Below are 18,317 nucleotides of genomic sequence, written 5' to 3'. Positions count from 1 at the left end.
TTTTTTTTCCTCAATGTAAGTGTGAACTGGTGATTGGTGTACATTTCAGAAATCTGAAGATTTCTTTGCAGGATCGTCGCAAAGCCTTGGCCCTACCTGTGGTAGTCTGTCACTGTCATTCTTCGCAGACGCCTTCCCATCCCCTTTTTGCACAGGTCGCATGTGTCACCCTGCTTCTCGCTCTCCCCACCCATAGCAGCCCTGGCCGTCTCGTCCCCGTTCACGAGGAGCTTCCTCTGCTGCCATGAGATCAGACTCCATGGCTGGGCAGCCACATTCCAGCACCACCTAGCCCCCTCCCTGGTGGTGCTGGTGCCACTAGTCTGGGGACCACTCTGAGGAAGAAGGTAGAATCAACTTGTCTTCATTTTTTCATTTTATTTTGAAATAATGTTGAACTAGTTGCAAAAATCATGAGTTCTTCAAACCCTCATCCTGTGTCCCTTACGCCGACATCTATGTGGGCGCAGGTGCTTGGGGACATCTGGAAAGTCATACACGGTACTGCCAGCTCGCCCACAAATCTTGGATCTCCCCGATTCTTCCTGACATCTCTCTCGACCAGGATCCATCCAGTCGCGGGTCCACGTCACATTGAGTTGTCGTGTCTCATCTTCCAGCCCGCACGGCTCCCCAGATTTGCACTATCGTGAACCAGGCCAGTTCATTTGTAGAATCTTCCTCAACATGGCTTTGCCTGATAGGTCTCATGCTTCGCCTGCCGTTACCGTTCTGGCAAGAACAGAGATGTGGCCGCCTCCGTGCATCGTCAGGAGGTCGATGGTGTCGCCAGGCCGCCTCACTGTGAGGCGGCGAGTTTGCTTTTTGTAACGACTTTGGCGGGGACAGCGAAACCACCCTTCGTCCTCATACCTTCCGCCATGAACTTCCTCCGCTGTGACACGGCAGTTGTGTTTGCTTGATGGTGGTGACTCGTCTGTTGGCGGGCCTCTCCCCACTGACTCATTTACTATCGGGGTCCATCGGTGGCCTGTGGGTGCTGCCTTGGCCTACGGGTCATCGTCACTTTGTCACTGAGTTCCTGCAAGTCGGCTCCCGTGGAGGTCCTTTCAATATGCCGTCATCTTTTGAGCACATCCTTGAAGGTCCCACTCACCGTGCCCTGGAACCCCCTTCTCCAAGGAGCTTTGGGTTCCTGGAGAGCGGTGTTCGGAACCAGCACGAAGTGCCGCCCGCTCCTTGGTGCTGAGGTGTCACTGAACAGAGCTGGAAAGACTTGTGTGCTCCCACACATTGGATGGGTTTCTGCGTGTCCTAGAAGTTCACATACTTCTAATGTACCCCCAGCCTCCCCTGCACCGTGCCCGCCACTGAGACCTGGTTCCTAGTCCGTGACGTGTTTGTGCTCAGCAGTGGTACATGCAGCAGCCTCTGGACCCTCGCCTGTACCTGATGGACGTCACCTCTCCCAGCACGAGTGCGGTGCTGTCCGCTGTGACCCAGCCCTTCAGGTCAGGCCTTCCTTCCCCACCCGTCACGTGGCTTTTCCTTGTAAGTCAGACCCCTGTGTCTTCCCCCCACGTTGAGGCAGGAAGTGCTTCAGCGCTGTGGCTCTAAGTTACGCCCAAGTTTCTCCTACCACCTTGGGCCTGCTCACCCCATGCTCGTCCCCGCCCACCCCCGCCTGTCCCCATCCACCCCTGCCCGTCTCCGCCCACTCCTGTCTATGGCCCATCTTTCTTTCTGGCGTATTCACACTGAGCTTTTCTGCACAAATGAGCAGGTACGTGTACATTTTCTTGGCTTTTTGCATCAATAGCAAACCGTGTGTTCTATTTTCTTTCCTCAAACACCATTTGGTTCACCAGTCTACAGTCTGGGTTCAGTGGGCCCATCTCGTCTCTCCTTCCAGTGGTGTCAACTGGGGCAGGTCGCCTGACACCAGAGGGTCTGCATCAGACATGGCCCGCCCACAAGGTGGCCCATCCTTCCCAGGTTGGCCCCTGGGCAGTTTCACACCCTCAGGGCTTGGTTGGTGCGTTCCAGGGAGGGGACTTAATGTGTTTCAGTGGCCTAGCAGCTCTCCGTCCCACTGCTGGCCGGACTGCTCCAAAGCCAGGACAGGAACCCAGCGCCTCATGGTGACGAGGCAGAGTCGGGCTGTCGTAAGTGCCTGTCACTATTTCCTAGCTGCTGGGGACACACAGATACCTTTACTTGACAGTCTGGGCTGTGCCCCACTGGGGAGCACCACGCCCACCACCCACCACCTAGCCATCGCAGTACGGGAGCTTCAGCTGCAAACGTTTACACTTCATGTTACTCCTATTTGGTTAGATCCTTGTGCATTTACACTTTCACATGCTTAGAGGTTTGCGTTCAGGGTAAATTCCCAGCGGTGTTTTCTAGGAATGGCGGATGTGCAGGTGTCATTCTTAGAAACTGCCCCGTTTCCCTCCAGAGAGCTGCCCCGTCTGCTTCTCTTCTGGCAACATCCAAGTGTTACACACAGTCTGCACACTCAGACCCTGGTTAGTGCACATGTCTGGCCCAGGAAACTGCCTTTAAAAGTACACTCAGGTGTTTCCATTTGTTAAATCTTTGGATTGTGTACTTGTTACTGAATGGATACGATGAACAGTGTTACTTGTATTAACAGTAGAAGGAGGTCTATTTGCAGAAGCTCAGTTACTGTACCGAAAGATACTAACCTGAAAAATAACTATACAAACGCATGTACGCATTTGAAATAAGTCATTTTAAGTAAAATGTCCACTGTATTGATGCAGTGTGATGGAAGAAGCCTCCAGAAACTCCAATCCCCAGTCTCACTTACGTAACAGCTTAAATCCGTTTCATTAAGAGCTCAGCTATTAGTAAATGCCTTGGCGACAGGGCCCGATCGCCCGAGTGACGGTTCCTAGGGTGGTAGGACTCACGGAGCTCCCTTTAAGGCGTGCTAATTCCAAGGGCACTGGCCTTGCTCAGACATGCTGAGTGCAGCCCCCGTGTCGTGACACTAGACAGAGCAGAGGAACAAAGCCTTCCGTTTCGCATGGAAGACACACTTGCTGTAAAACGAAAGGGGATTTGTGTGGCCAGAATGTGCCCTCACAGACTTCCTTTTTTAGGATGCGCTGCAGAAAGAATCTGGGGGCCATTCCACTAGCTGTCTCCAAATGAAAGGGCTGTGTGTACAGTCGACCCCCCCAAGGTGATCGATTCAGTATAGCAAAGATTTTTAAAAATTAAAACGTTCCATTTATTTTAACACAACTGAATTTAGTGTGGAAAAGTGAAACACTACACAATGGCATATAAACAGTATATCAAAGGGGCCACCTTTAAACAATCATGCTGTAGAGAAAAGTCACCTGACAGGGAACAGGCCTGGTTTAATCAAAAAGCTTTTATGGCATTTCATTTGAAACCATCTGCAAATACAGTAACCTCTAAAGGATTTGGCGAAGGTTTATTGTTTTCCTATTTCCAGTCTTTTAAAGTAAACACAGATTTGCTTAGAATGAAGCTGATTCTAACAGCACACAAAAATTGAACACAGACAAGCCGCAATTCAGCATCTAGAGTGGGAAGCAAGGGAGGTACTTAGCAGGTGTCCTACACGCGTCCGAGGTGGTCACAACCAGTCGTCAGTCAGCCTGCAACAGCCGGCAGGCCTGTGTCTGCGTGGTAACGGGAGCCTACATTGTACCGGGGCTGCACTTGTTATCAACCAAGGACAATTAGCAGGGAACTAAGCTTCCGCAGCCAACCTGCATCTACTCACAGCATTTCCTACTCACGTGTGAATATAAGGCCACAATATTTATGTGGGATAAACCCTTCACGTGGTCATTTTAACATCAACGTTACTCGTTCTTTCGAGATACAAAGTGTTTTAACCGAATTAAGGTTACAGGTAACTGGTGGTAAAATGCTCCATCATAACTAGCACGTTAATTACGGATGCTCAGGTGTCTATGGTGTCCAAAGGAAAGTGACCACCAGGTGGTTGAGTGGATATTCCTGTGACATGCTTACTGATTGATCCCATAGGTATGGATTACAGGTTAGTGTGGTTCAGTGTCTAGCCTTCTTCTCACTAAATTAGGGACGCAGCATTTACAGAACAAATGAACAAGCGGTGCAGCCACCAAGGACCGAGACAGTACCCAGCGGTGGTGCTGCCGGCTCCTGCCGAGGCCGGTCCCCAGTCTGCATCAGAAGGTGCTGGAAGCAGCCAGGCGCCGGCCCACGTAGATCCTAAACAGGAAAAGCAGCAGCCGTGAGGGTGGGCCTCACGCTCTGGTCATCGCAACGGCAGGGAGGCCCACGGACACAGCTGGTGAACCATGTGCACTCTCGCCAAGGGTCCTTCCCATCGGGTGTCACCACACGTGCTGTCACAGTGCACTCAACCCAACCCTCAGACAAAGGGGGACACAACGCACCCCATGTCTTCTCTACAAGGAAACAATGCAACAGCCTTTCAATGTTTAAACTGATCTAAGCACACGCTGCGGGGCAGGTGAGTGGTCCTGCAGGCAGTAATGACCACCAGCCTCAGGGCCAGGTGAGGACGCAGGATGTGACTCCTGCAGGCCCCTGGCGAGGGTGAGCGCCTGCTGCGGGGCCTCCCCAATGAACCGGAGGGTGGGCCTCAGTCTGGCCCTGCCGGGGAGCCCACGGGGCTTGGGGTGGAGCCCGCCCAGGACACAGGGTTGCCCTCACATGGGAGCTGGCTGCAGAAGGCCACCCTAAAGCAAGGCCCCGCCCCTCAGGCCCTGACATGCTGGCTCTGGAAGAGCTGTCAGAATCACCGTCTATAAACACCCGAGAGGCTATATGCACCCAGAACTGCTCTAGGGTTTGGAGGTCAGGGAAAGCAACCCCACTCTCACCTCCCACACAGCTACCTGACTGGACATAACCTTGCGAGACCCACAAGCTTCCATTGCCCAGAGATTCAGGACAGACTGGGCGCCCTCTGCCCCAAGACTCAGGGAGACTGGGAACAGGTGACAGTGCCACGGGGCTCTGAAATCCTGTTTCCCTCCGGCCACGAGGCGCCAGCCTAAGGCACGAGCCCGTGCTGACAACCCGGTCCATCCAGGAAGCTGTGGCCACAGAATACTGTCACCCAGCAGGACTCCACCCCCACCCCCAACCCCACCCCGAGGCTGGGGCTGAGCCAAAGAGAAGGACAGCTCTGGCTCCAAGCATTATGCCCGCCTGCGGCCCCTCGGCACTGTCTGTGACAGGCCTCCAGCATCCAGAGCGCTTGTGCTTTCCGCATCGTCAGGGCGAGAAGCCCCAAGCTGACGGCCTGGCTTCCGTGTCACTGCCGAGGGGACTGCAGGAGGCGCTGGGAGCCCGCACGGCTCTGCCTCATGGAGGCTGGTTCAGGGCACACACTGGCAGCCTCGGCCCCGCGACCACGGGCCACTTACCCCAAGCCGATGGCCAGCAGGTGCGAGAGCAGCAGGGACGGCAGGAAGACTTTGAGGAACTCGGCCGAGAACACGCCCCCCTTCTTCATGACACTCGTGTTCCTCATGCTGAGGGTGGCCGTGCGCTTCGGGTGCTTGAACAGGAACGCCCTGCGGGGACGGGAGGTGGGGGACGTGTTAGGGCTCCGGCCTGCTCCGCGGTGACACCGGACGTTATGTGACACTGAAAACACTCACTTGGGGGGGACATTTTCCGGCCGGCTTGACCAATCCCATATCCAGTCTGAGTTTTTCTTTAAGATGCTTTCCACTTCTTTCCTTCTCTCAATGTAATCCTCCTCGGACTAAGACAAAGTGTTGCAACACATGAGCATGTAGAACCCACACGGCCAGCGCCAGCTCCCACGCGGCGGCAGGTCGGCGGGTGGGGCTGCAGCCACTCGCCCCCCTAAGAGACAGGCGGACCACCTGTGAGAGTCCCGACTGTGACCACAGGGGCACTGACAGCTGCAGACACCGTCCCGCGGGAGCCTTGCCAAGCACGGACAGAGACGTGCACAAAGGTGCTGGCTGGGCCGAAGAGGATGAAGCGCGCGGCCGAGACCACCAGTGCGGCGACGCCAGCAGCCTCTGTGCGGCCCACAAGGTCGGAAGCCACCGGCCTCTGGCGCGCGAGGGAGGGGAGCCGGACCCTTCCGGACACCCACACCGCCCGCCACGTTAAGGACGTGAAGACGCTAATTAGACAGGACTTGCAGAAGTAGATTACAGGGCTTTTCTCTACTTTTCTACATTTAAAAACTCTGTACCTGAGCATAAAATTCCTTCTTAAAATAAGAAAAAAAATTGTTGAACATTTGGGAAATACTCCAGAATGCAGTAGCAACACCCTCCAAAGCTGGCCATGGGCCCTGAGTGCCTGGGGCAGGCCACCTGCGCCCCTGCTGGGTTCTGGACGCATCTGGCTTCCCGACAAAGCCTGAGGACCACGACCCACCTCTCCTTGCTGAGGACACAGCAGCCTGTGAGGACAGGACTGGCGGTGGTGGCCACAGAGCAGTGTGGCCCTGCGGTTGCCAAAGCACCCGGGAAGCACTTCCTGAGTGGCAGCCTCGCTGAGGATCAGCTCTGCCGGCCAGCGCCAAGCAGGGGCACGGGGCCTGCTCACCCCACCTGCTCTGACTTGGGCCTCCTTCCAACCCGCCCAGCGCCTGCCCTGAGGACACGGAGAAAAGTGAGCAGCCCGTGAGCTCCTCACTAACCCACCCGGCAGCCTCAGCAGGCCTAACAGTGCTCGGGGAGGCGAGTGCCAGGGTGGACAGCTCACGATGGCCGCCACGCACGTCTGACTTACAGCCAAGAAGACAGAGACCACCACTAACGGCTCCCGCTACCCTTCCCACTGGCCACGCGCGCCCTCTCCAGGCTACAGGCACGGGGGGAGGAGGGCCCGCCACATGTCGTCCCTGAGCCCCAGCATGGGGGATGCCCTCCCCCCACATAGTTTTTTAAAAGGTAAGGAACACCCTAAGAGCCAGAGGCCGCTCTCCTCAGGGATGTACAGACAGACGCGACTGCCCGCCCGCCGCCTCCCGGGGGCCTCACCTGGGAGCTGTTTTTCTCTCCAATGCTGTGGCTGTCTGTTTCCGACGCTCTGTTAGTATCTTGCGGGGTCTGTGAGCGAGGGGGGCTGGGAAGCGATGAGAATGGGAAACAGAGCATCACGTTAACATTCTTCCCACAGGGAGGGGACGTCCGTGCCGGGGCCTCCCGCCAGCACCTGCAGCGTCCCTTCTACCCGGCGCCAGGCCCAGACTGGTCCTCCACCTTTGCAGCTAAGCTCGACAGGTGTCCGCTAGCCAGTCCAGGGGAGGACATGGGATAGCCAGAGGGGGTGGGCTTTGTCACCGCTGGCTGTGGCCTGTTGCACCTGACCTTCAATCTCAGACTCAGCCATGGGACCTTGATTCACTGGCCGAGCCGAGGACAGTGAGTGACTCACGACAAGCGGCCTGACAAAGCTAGTCACGGCAACGGGACAGAAACGGGAACGGGGGCCCAGTGCCGCCCCCGCTGGAGCACAGTCCCTCCTCCCACCCGAGGACAAGGGCCGGGTCTAAGAAGGCGGGAAGCCAAGGCGAGCCTCGCCGGCCGTGAGCTGTGCCTGCCGGCCTCCCGCACAGCAGCAGTGGAGCCCACGGCACGTGTTTGCACCCACCTGTCACAGTGAGAACTCTTGGAGCTGCTCCGTCCAGATTCGTGCTGGGCATCCAGCAGGATTTTTTCCATGTCACCGTTATAAATAGAAACTGAGGCTGGGACACTGCTCCCATTCCCATTGCTGCTGAAGTGCAGCTCCACCCAGGAGCCTGGCGGGACAAAACAAGGGCACGCTTGGAATTTTCTACCCACTTTGCATGTGGTCCACTCCGAAAGGTAGAAGCGCAGGGACACAGCAGCTGTCTCCTGCGCCCCCGGCCCCCAGCCACGCCCTTTCCCTTTCCAGCTCCCACACTGGTCTGGCCCCGCCCGCCCGGGGCCCAAGGCCCATCGGTGGAGCCACTGTGTCGTCAGCGAGTCCAGTTGACAATGCTCTCTGCGCTGAACTACGAGAAGAAAAGGGGTGTCAAGCAAAACCTACAGGACTCAAAGGATTTTAAGGTTGAAAGTAGCTTTTACCTACCTATCTGCACACATCCTGACCCTGAGGGCTGACAAACGGCATGACAGCTGCTCTGGATTTACTGACATCAGCAGCCAGATGAATACACTCTGAACACCACCAAGGCCATTTCTGACGAACCCCGATCCAGCACATCAAGCCACGCTCGGCGTGCATTCAGCCAAAGCTACAGGAAGTCGGCTCCACATTCTTTCTTACTTGAACGAAAACTTGACGTCTGTTACATGTTCTGAACAAATTTATTTCACCCAGGTACATGTTACAGATTTAGAGAACTGTCTTCTTAGCACCAGGTCACCTACTTACCACCACGTAGCGCCAAAGCATTCCCCATCCCCACCGACCGCGAAGCCCGCACGTAAAGCCATTGCTCCAAGCCGGGATCTGTCCCTGAAGACCCAGCACCTGGAGTTCACTGGACACGCCCACGCCACTCAACAGCTGGGCACACACTGCTGGCGGCTGTGCACCGGGCAGCGGCTGGGCTGAGCCCTGCAGAGGAAGCCCGCGGAGGTGGCAGCCTGAGTGACAGACAGCCCGACACAGGGCCGTGCCAGGCGGTGCGGGGTGGCCAGGGCTGTTGCTCTTGCCCCTGAGCAAGTGTCTGGGGGGATGGAAATCACTGTGGCCCATCCCACACAAGGACAGAAGTGCCCCGGACACAGAAAGGCCCCCCGCATGCCTGCGGCCCAGACACCCGCAGGCCTGAGGGCAAAAGCAGTGAGGGCTCCTGGGGTTGCACCGAGGGGCCAGCTAGCGCGCACTGGGCCGTGGGCAGGCGTGCTCTGCTGCTGCGTCCAGGAGCCCACGGTGCGGCCACGCCGCTGTCTGCCCAGCTGGACGTGCAGCTGGCTTCCAGGCGAGCGGCTGTGAACAGCACCTCCCTCTCTCTCCGTCCAGCCGTCCGTCCGTCCATCCATCCGCCCATGTGCTCTCGCCTCTGCAGCCCCACCTGGGGGGTAACAAGCAGCAGGACCACCACCAGCCCCGAAGGAGCTTCCCACACGGGACCGTCAGTCCTCAAACTCAGCCATCCATTCCGTGCTGTGTGGTCTGCGGTGCATTTCTCTGATTTCTACTGAGGCCGAACATTTTTCACGCTTACTGGCCATGTGCATAGCAAAAACCTCTTCCTCTTTCCTTCCGTCTGCAGAAGCTCCATATTCCAGACGCGAGCCTTTCTTCACGTGAGTGTTGCAGGTCTCTTTCACGATGGCTTCTCTTTTCACCCTGAATGTCTCCTGATGAGCACAAACTCCTGATTCTAATCCAGTCACATTTTCAGTCTCTTCCTAGCCTGAGGCCATGAGGATACTCTACTGTATTATTTCCAAAAAGCTGTACTGTTTTCACTCATGACGACCCAGGTTCAGTGAGCCCGGATTTCACGTGTAGGTGGAACCTGAAACAGGTCTGGCTTTTCCACTCACTGACGAGACTGCCTCTGCTTCTCCCTCGGCCATGCAGCTTGGTCAGAAACCGAGCTGGCAGCACGCACAGGCCTACGTTGGGCCCAGGACAGTTTTCTACTTTATGCGGAAGCCTGTGTCTCTCCAGGGTACCTCCTGCTCCAAGATCACCCTGGTGGCACATGAAGGACAGGTGCCGGAGGGAGCGGGGAGGCAGACTGCAGAAGCCCGGAAACCCAATGAACTGGCTTACACTCGCTCTCACTTATTACAGTCATTGTCACCCAGAGCCGCCACTCGGTCCTTAAACCAACATGGCACCAATGACGCCACACGGGGGTGGGAGGCGCCCGTTCATCAGCGCCCGTTGGCCATCACCGCCCGCTGGCTGAACCACCGGCGGCTGCTCCCTGACACATCCGGCAGCTCTGCCGGTCCTGGCCTAATGCTCAAAAAGCTGCAGAAGAAATACATCATCAGTGAGAAGCCAGCCATCACGGGCCCAGGAATAGATGAGAACCTGCAGCCTGGACAGCAGTTAGCTGCTAACAAAATGACCACACACATTGTCAGATTAACACGTGACTTTTCTCTTTAGCCTCTCAGGTCGCTTCCTGTCAAGCTGGTCCGCACAAGTGCGTCACGAACACAAGGAAGGAGGTGGTCTCGGAACCAGGTCACTGAGCCAGGCCACTAAGCCAGCCTCTGACCCAGCAGAGGCCTCGAGCTCGGCCCTCTCCGCACCAGCACTCCGGAGCCCGCTCGCCTGACTGACCACGTCCATCAGGCTGCCGACCACCTTCCGAGTCCTCTGCCCGTCCGCACCCTGAGGCGTCGGCATTAAAACTCTAGCCCCCTCTCCTTCCCTGGACTCAAGGTCACACTCAGCCAGCTGGCAAGGCAGCTCGGGCCCCTGGCATGGAACAGCATGGGCCCCACGCTGGGCCCAGTTCCGTTTTTCTAGATTCAACCTGTTATTCAGATTCTGGGCCTGGCTCAATGTGCCCGGCCAAGCTTCAGTGCTACTCAGTGTCTGACGTAGGCGGAGTCCGAGGCAGGTGCTGCTTTTCTGATTCCACTTCTGACAACACATGTGGGGTTTCGACGGCAAAAACCAATTCTCCAACACCAACGAGCTGTCCCACAATTCAGTTCAGTGGTGCCACTACCTGGAGCTGCTGTCAGGTCCCCCAAGTTGAAAGGCTTAGTGCCAACACTGTCTCCACATCAGACGTCAGCCACACATCTGCCTGGCAGACCACAATTCAAGGGTCCTTACAACACCCCACTCAGGTCCAGTCAACTCACGAGAACAACTCACAGCACTCAGGGAAACACTACGTGTTTACCCATTTATTAGAAAGGACACAACTCAGGAAGAGCCAAATGGAGACGCACAGAGCACTGGTCTGGGGCACGGGGGCAGAGCTTCCCTGCGCCCTGACCTGGGCACCACCCTGTGTTCACCAACCCAGCTCGCTCCGACCTAGCTGTTCAAAGTTTTCAAAACCCAACCTCCAGCCGTCCCCTCCCTGCAAGGGCTGGGTGCTGGGTTCCCACCCTCTAATCACAAGGGGCTCTTCCCCAACCCCATCCGAGGCTCCAGGCTCGCCAGAGCCTCCCTGAGGGTTCCCTGCAGAAGGGGTTCCATGAATAACAAAGGCACTACTGCCACTCGAGTGATCCCACGAGTGTTAGAGCGGTGCCAGCACACACTAATTGTTTTAACTGAGATACAGTGTTGACACAGGACATACTGGTTTCAGGTGTACACACGTGTTTTATTATGTCACAGGGGCCAACTCGGGACTCCATGGACACAAGTACGTACATGCTTTTTAGAATCATCTCATAGAAAGTCCTAAGCATCATTGAGAAAGAAGAAAAATCCCACTCTGGACTGTCTGCAGCAAAGCTTTGGGCACAAAAGCTGTATTCCCAGGAATGATTTACTAAAGGGCAAGCGTTTTATTATTAACCTGCAACAAGTGGGAAAACATTCTTCGTGGAAAAGAAAATGCGTGCTGTTAACCCACTCACATCCTGCAATTGGTTAAGGTCACTCATCTTTTTAAGCAAGAAAGATGGGATTAGGGCTGCTTCAGAAGCACAGATCACCTGCCCAGTAACTGGAATCCTGAGGCCTCAGAAGAAAACGGATGGTGCTGCTGAGGGCAGGCCCGCTGCCTCTCCCCCACACCCACTGTGACGTGCCCGGCTCACACACAGCAAGTCAATGCCAGCCTCGGGACAAGGTAGATGGGCGTACCCAAGTGCCACCACAGTCCCTGCCTTCTGCAAGACTCCAGGCTGGCCTGGCCACACTGCCCTCGACATACCCAGGTGCACCCCACAGAGCCCCAAAGGCCACCCACACCCTAGTGTGAGGTAGCAGGTCCCAACCGTGACTAAGGAGACTCACCTGAGGTGCTTTTACTCTGTTCCTCAGGAGCCTGGCCCACCGCTCTGAATATCCTTATGTGGAGTGCTGGGACGGACTCCAGAAATATATTCTGAAAAGTCTACAATGGCAATGTTGCGGGGGCCAGGGTTGAAGCCAACTGGCCAGGGGAAGGACGCGGGAACAAAGCAGCTGTAAGACTGGGAGCAGTGTCAGGGAGGAGGGAGGTCCCAGAAGGCAGGGCATCCTCGGAAGGCCTGAGGCCAGCGGTCGCCAAGCCCAGGGGGAGCACCAGCCAATCGCAGGGCTTCTTCCCTGTGGGGGGGAGGGGAGGGGAGGGAGGGGGAATGTAAAAGCGTCAGACAAGACACCTCATTCCCAAGTGATTTGGAACAGACCATTCTGGCTCCTGGTTCCTACCAGGAGCTGCGTGGCTCTCCTTTGCCAGGCAGGGTCCTGTTTAATGCACTCTGTCACTTAGGCTCCTGGTGTCCCCCTGGCACTCAGCGTGGAGCCCCTGACTCTGCCTTACCTGTTATCACTTACCCTCTGGCCTCACTGCAACCCTCTATGAAATGCAGGGGTTGGGCTACGATTTAATGCCTGAAACCCCTTTATACTCCCAAACTGCAAGCTCCACATTCCCCTCCACAGGAAAGATGAATTATTTTCCTCTTCATACACCTTTGTCCGTGGGGAGCTGCCACGTGGTGAGTTGCCAAGACGAGCACTGTCCCCATACACAGCAGTAACAGGGGTGGGGGCGTCTCAGAGCAAAGGGCTGAGCACTGACTGAACTGACGCCTGCACCCATGAGCAGCTCTGCTCAGAAGGGGGCCTTCTGGGAAGTAAGCCACGCACCACTCCCGTGACACTGTGACACAACAACATGCATGTCAGCAGTTGTGCATCTAAGAAGAAAAAGGCACAGAACACCTTGCAAGTCAACAGCTCTAACTAGAATGGACCAGGGAAAGGGGGGAACACACATCCATTTTGCTGTTCACTCCTTGGGGAGAACATCCTGGTGCCAGATACAAGCAAAGGGGAAACCGTTTGCTGCTGTCGGAGTTTGGCAACCAAAGCTCTCAGTTGTCATGTGAGGTAAACAAGAGGGAACCAAATCAAAACAGCACACGGAGGACACGCCTGCTCCAGCGAATCCAGAATCCATGCGGCTCACATTTCGTGGGGCAGCTGCCCAGTGACTGACTCCTCCCAGCCGGAGCTGGACGGTGAGCAAGTGGAGTGCCCTACAGCACGTACACACTAGTACACTCGGGAATCCTTACCATGAGTTTCCACTCCCTGTGTAACCATCTTTTTATAGAATAAGCAAAACACAAAGCAAATCTTTTAATTCACGAGCTGGTGATTTTGCATTGCCAGTGACTCAGCTGTTTGGTGTCAGTCAGGAAGCCCCTCTGGAGGGCTCAGAACTCTTCCAGAGGCTAAATCTGAGCCAGTGAAACACAGCGGCAGAAGTTAAGTAGTTTGGTAATTAGGAAAAGAATGATTCTAAGGCCAAGAGTTTATGAAATACCCCCTGGATCCTGCGTGAAAAAAGACAGAAAAGATTAATTCCTTAATCCAGTTCAAAGAAAACAGTCAATTTCAAAATTTAAGGAGATTACAGGATTTTAAAAATGTGGTTGTACTTGGCTATGAAAAAGAATGAAATCTTATCATTTGCAATATGGATGGACCTAAAGAACATTATGCTAAGTGAAATAAGTCAGACTGAGAAAGACAAATACCATGTGATCTCACTTATATGTGGAATCTAAACAACAGAATAAACAAACAAAACAGAAACAGACTCAGAGATATAAAGAAAAAAGTGGTGGTTGCTAGATGGGAGGGGGGTGGGGATGAGGGAGCAGGTGAGGGGATTAGAAAGAACAAACCGGTAGTCACAAAACAGTCACGGGGACACGAAGTACAGTTTGGGGAATATAACCGGCAGAGCTGTAAAGATGATGGAAGGTACCCGATGGGCACTGGACTTATCAGGGGGATCACTTCATGGACTGTGTGGATGCCTGACCGCTGCGCTATATACATCTGCAGCCGAAGTAAAATAATATAAAATGTCAACAATGATTAAATATATGTAAGTGTGCACACGTACATAAACTACAGCATGGGGAAGGCAGTCAATGGGATTGTAACAGTCACACACCATGTCAGAGAGGTAGTGGACTGGGGGTAGTAGACGGGGGGGTTACCACTTTATGAAGGATGTAAATGTCTAATTAGTACATTGTTTTGTACACCTGAAACTAATAAAAAAAAAGTGGTTGTACTTTTAAAATACACGACACACAACGCATTAGGCTAATTCAGCCTCGCCTAATAAAAATACAATGCTGCTTTAAGGACTAAGAAAAAACCTAGCAGCTCACTGAACTTATCTGAACAACGTTAGGGTTTAAGCTCACGCTCAGGTCTGAACAGTCCTCTCCGACGCTTACTCACGCTCCTCCTGCCGAGTCAACTCTTGCCCCCGAGAACGCAAAGGTGACGCGCGGGCTCCTCCTCCCCCGCTCCCGGGCCCCCCCGAGCGGCCGCGCGGCCGACGCGAGGCCAGAGGGCGGACCGCACGGCTGCCACCGACCCACGAAGCAGCACAGCAACCCTCCGCGCCCGCGGGTCTGGAATCGCCAAGGCCCCGCGCACGAGCGGCAGCGCCGGGTGCCCCAGGTCCTCCAGCTTCCACTCTCCCGCCCGCACATCCCTGTTGTCTGGGGACGACCCTCTAGCCCAGGCGAACGTAAAGAGCGGCCTGCCCGCAGCCCACGGCAGTTGCTCCGAGCACCGTCCATCTGTTCCGCGGAGAAGCGCGGCCGGGGGCCGCGGGCCCGTCTGCATCACGGGCAACCCCCTGCCCTCCTTCCTCCGACCGGTCCCGGCGGCCAGGACGCTCCACGCTCTACTACTAACGCCCGTGCAAGCCCACGTCACACCCGGCTTCTGCTCCTGAAACCCACTGGTCTCACCACAGAACGTGGAAACGTGGCCCTGAAGAAGCCATTCGGACCCGAGACGCGACTCGCAGACGGCGCTTCCAGTTGCCCCGAGCCGGACAGTTCAGGCTCCTCGCCGGCCTCGGCCGGCGTCCGCGCCAACCCCCCAGCTCGGCCCCTCCCCAGGATCCACTGTCCGCGGGCGCGGCAGCCGTGCGCCCCGGACACGGCCCCGCACGGCCCCCACGTCCCGGGGGCCCCGCCGGCCGCCTGGCCCCACGGGCAGCCAGCCGCCACCTGCCCGCCGTGCGCAGGGACGACCCGCGAGGTGGGCGCAGCCTCGCGCCGGCGACCGTCCCGGCGGCCTGGCCTCGCCGTGAAGGGGCCCCGACAGGTCCCGCCCGCCTCACTCGCGTCCCCGCGTCCCCACGGCCTCCCCTCAGCACTCCCCGCCCCGATCCCGCGAGGCTCACCCTGCAGGCTCTCCTCCTGTAGTCCGGGTGTCCCGCTCTGCGACATGGCGCCGGAAGGAGGGCGCAGCGGCCGCCGGGCCGGGATCGGGTGGGCGCCGGGCGCTGCAAAGAAGACCGGCGGCAGCTGGAGCACGAGCGCGGGCCCAACAATTACAGCGGCGTCAGCCCAGGACCCCGACTGACTGACGCGCGCCGGCAGACGCACCGCAGATAAACAGCGGAAAAGCGGCGGCGTCGCCGATTGGCCGCGAGGAGGGGCCTGCGCGTACGCAGGGCGTGGGGCGCGCGGGGCGCGTGCGGCGCGTGCGGCGCGTGCGCGGGGTGGAGCAGAGGCGTCGCCTGGCGATCCGAGCGCTCGTGCGCGGGGTCTGAGGGGCGGGGCGTGCGTACGCAGGCGGGGCGGGGGCCCGGGGTGGGCGGGGCGGGGTCCGGGTGGGCGGGGCTAAACTGCTGGAGAGGCGGGGCACCGTGGGAGGGGCTCAGTACCTGTTGGTCCCGCCAGGCCTGGGCGCCTTGCGGACGGAGCTCGCGGCGGACGCGCGTCCCACCGGTGGACGCGGGCGAGGTGCAGGTGAGCACGGGCGTGCGGCTGCGCGGGCCGGGTTGGACGCTGAGGCCCCCGGGCTGTCTTTAACGCTGCTGAGTTTGCTGTTCTCCCTCCAACACAGTAAAGGCAGTAAACTCGACACCGGGCAATGCGAAAACCGGACAGCCGAGGACCGCAGGGCTCGCTAGTGGACTGCGTGGAAACACACCGGGGCTAAGCCATCTGTGAAGACAGAACTGAGACACACCCGCGGCCACCAGCCAGGCAGCAGCCCCTCACCTGCAGTGACCAACCAGGAGCCCAGCCTCCTCTCTTGGCAGGAAGTGAGACCAGTGTCTCTAGCAACTGGAAGCCACACAGCAGCCCTGTAACAGTCAGCCCCAAACGGCCGGACTTGATCCATAACTGACAGCTTCCCCAATTTCTGTCCCCGCTGCCAGCTCAGGACCCACCACAGAAAGCCAGACGCCGCCCTGACCAATCTCGGTGTCCCCTGCTCCAGGCTTTCCGGTCCCAGCCTCCATGGGGACACACCTGGAGCCTCCCTTTCCACTGTGAAGTCTCCCACTCCCCTGCCTGCCTTTGGGTCTCTGCCAAACCCAGTGACGGGGACGGGTGCCAAGCACGCTCTGGGGCAGCAGCCCCTGCTGTCCTCACCTGGGGGGGGGTGTCTTTGTTTCCATTCTAGGTAAGGATGCCCTTGAGAGGGGCACTAAGCTTAGCCTTCTTTCTGGATGTAGAGGTTCTGGCCTTTCTTTCCATTCAAACGTTAGTTCTCCTTTATTCAGCAAGTCTTTTCCAAGCGCCCCTGTCACTGCAGTGTTCAGGATGGGTGCAGCAGCGGACGCACGGGACACAGCTGCCCCACACGGACACAAATGGCACGTCCCCTCATAGAATGTGCCCACGCCTGCCTCTTCTCTCTGGGCCCTTTACTGGGACGACTGCCTGGGGAAGCATCACTGGGGAAGCTGTCCCGTCTCCCAACCCCTGAGCGCAGGCTGCTTGTCCGCTGTTCAGGTGTTCTCACTTCTCGGCAGGTTCTGTGCTCTTCAGTGTACAGCGTCTGCGCACTTGACAGACATTCCCTAAATAGGCCTATTTCTAATGTTACCATATTGTGAAATTTCGTTTGATTTTTTTATTGCTAATATGTACAATGATCACGGACTTTTGTATGTCTCCTCACCCCTCAACCTGCTAAGCTCACCGGAACGTGTACATTTCATAAGCCCTCTAAGTCTCTCTAGGCCGATGACCCAGAAATGTTTAAATGGAAATGTTTCTTTTTGCAACCTGATTTTCCCTCCCCATCTAGAACACTCTACCAGTCTGTGGGGGGGGGGGGGAAGAAGCTCCACGGAAAGTAACCTCAGAGTGATCTGATCACAAATTCCTAACGGGCAGGGCAGGTCGCGGTGAGTAGTCCCACCCCAGGTCTGTAACTTCTTTAGCAAAAGGTTTCTCTTTGCTGTAAGCAGCCCTGTCCATTGTTTCTGTGCATCCAGGTTAACAGCCTTTGAAAGAAGCAGAACCACCCTCAAGAGAGCACTGTAATCTTAACTGTCCTGTAATCCAATCCCCGCCTTGCTCCTTCCCACCTCCTTGAAATCTTCCTTAGTTCCTTCCTAATCTCATATGCATAAAAGAAACTGCAAACTTATTCTCCAAACATTTATCTCAGTCTGCTGAGATCTTGCTTCCAGGTGTATCCTCTGTTTGGCCCAAATACATTTTTATAAGAAGTAATCTACAGGTTTGGACATTCTTACGTTAACAGGTCCCAGCAACTTCCATCATTTCATGTCCCCACCCAGGGAGCCCTGAGGCCTAACTTCCAACAGCGTCACTGTAAAGCTGCTTAGTGCCCCGGGGAAGGTTATAGCAGACAGGGTGGGTCAGGCTGCCCAGGGGAAGCCTGAGGAGCCCCCAGTCAGAGTTGGGGATCAAGGAAAATGCAAGTGGGAAATGGGAAAGAAAACGCGTGGCTTGAAGATCTGCTCCAGTTGGCCTACCCTGAAAAACGGCGATGGCCAACAGTGGCCCAAGGAGACAGGAGTCTCAAAACTGAGATCCTGGGACATGAGGACAGTAGGGAAAAACTGAGGAAATCTGATTAGCATAAGTCTTACTCACGTAAGATGTTAATAACGGCAAATTAGGTGTAGGGTGTGTGGGAACTCACTCTACTATTGGATTCATCATTTTTCTGTCGTTCTAAATTAGTCATAAAAATAAAATTTATTAAAAACAATATATTAAATGCCACTCGTATGAAAATGTATAGTATTAAATGCATTTTAGGACAAGGTATAAAAGAAATGAACTAGGTAGTTTAAAAAGCTAGGAAAAAACCCTAAATAAAAGAAATTAATACATTTGTAACATTATTATAAAATTAATAAAAATTAAAGCAAAATTAATGAG

The 18,317-nt window shown here is 55.9% G+C and overlaps 1 protein-coding gene across 1 annotated transcript; it reads right to left on the bottom strand.

The window, feature by feature from the left end:
* Positions 1-3,350: 3,350 nt before the first annotated feature.
* On the bottom strand, positions 3,351-15,546 carry BNIP3 (BCL2 interacting protein 3). The gene is made up of 6 exons (XM_033130565.1): positions 15,344-15,546; positions 7,630-7,780; positions 7,017-7,101; positions 5,649-5,755; positions 5,412-5,561; positions 3,351-4,224 (listed from the first exon to the last, which is right to left on the bottom strand). The coding sequence occupies exons 1-6, from the start codon at positions 15,387-15,389 to the stop codon at positions 4,182-4,184; spliced, it is 582 nt and encodes a 193-aa protein (XP_032986456.1). The 5' UTR covers positions 15,390-15,546; the 3' UTR covers positions 3,351-4,181.
* Positions 15,547-18,317: the final 2,771 nt, after the last annotated feature.

The sequence above is a fragment of the Rhinolophus ferrumequinum genome, chromosome 16, assembly GCF_004115265.2.
Source record: "Rhinolophus ferrumequinum isolate MPI-CBG mRhiFer1 chromosome 16, mRhiFer1_v1.p, whole genome shotgun sequence".
NCBI classification, from domain to species: domain Eukaryota; kingdom Metazoa; phylum Chordata; class Mammalia; order Chiroptera; family Rhinolophidae; genus Rhinolophus; species Rhinolophus ferrumequinum.
The sequence above is the reverse complement of the archived record's forward strand: the minus strand, read 5'-3'. Positions and strand labels throughout refer to the sequence as shown.

Coding starts and splice junctions, on each gene's coding strand:
- BNIP3 (XM_033130565.1), bottom strand. CDS start 15,389: ATGTCGCAGAGCGGGACACCCGGACTACAGGAGGAGAGCCTGCAGG. Junction 5,756..7,016: donor GAGAGAAAAACAGCTCCCAG/GTGAGGCCCCCG, acceptor ACTTTGTCTTAG/TCCGAGGAGGATTACATTGA. Junction 4,225..5,411: donor CTGCTGGCCATCGGCTTGGG/GTAAGTGGCCCG, acceptor TTTCCTGTTTAG/GATCTACGTGGGCCGGCGCC.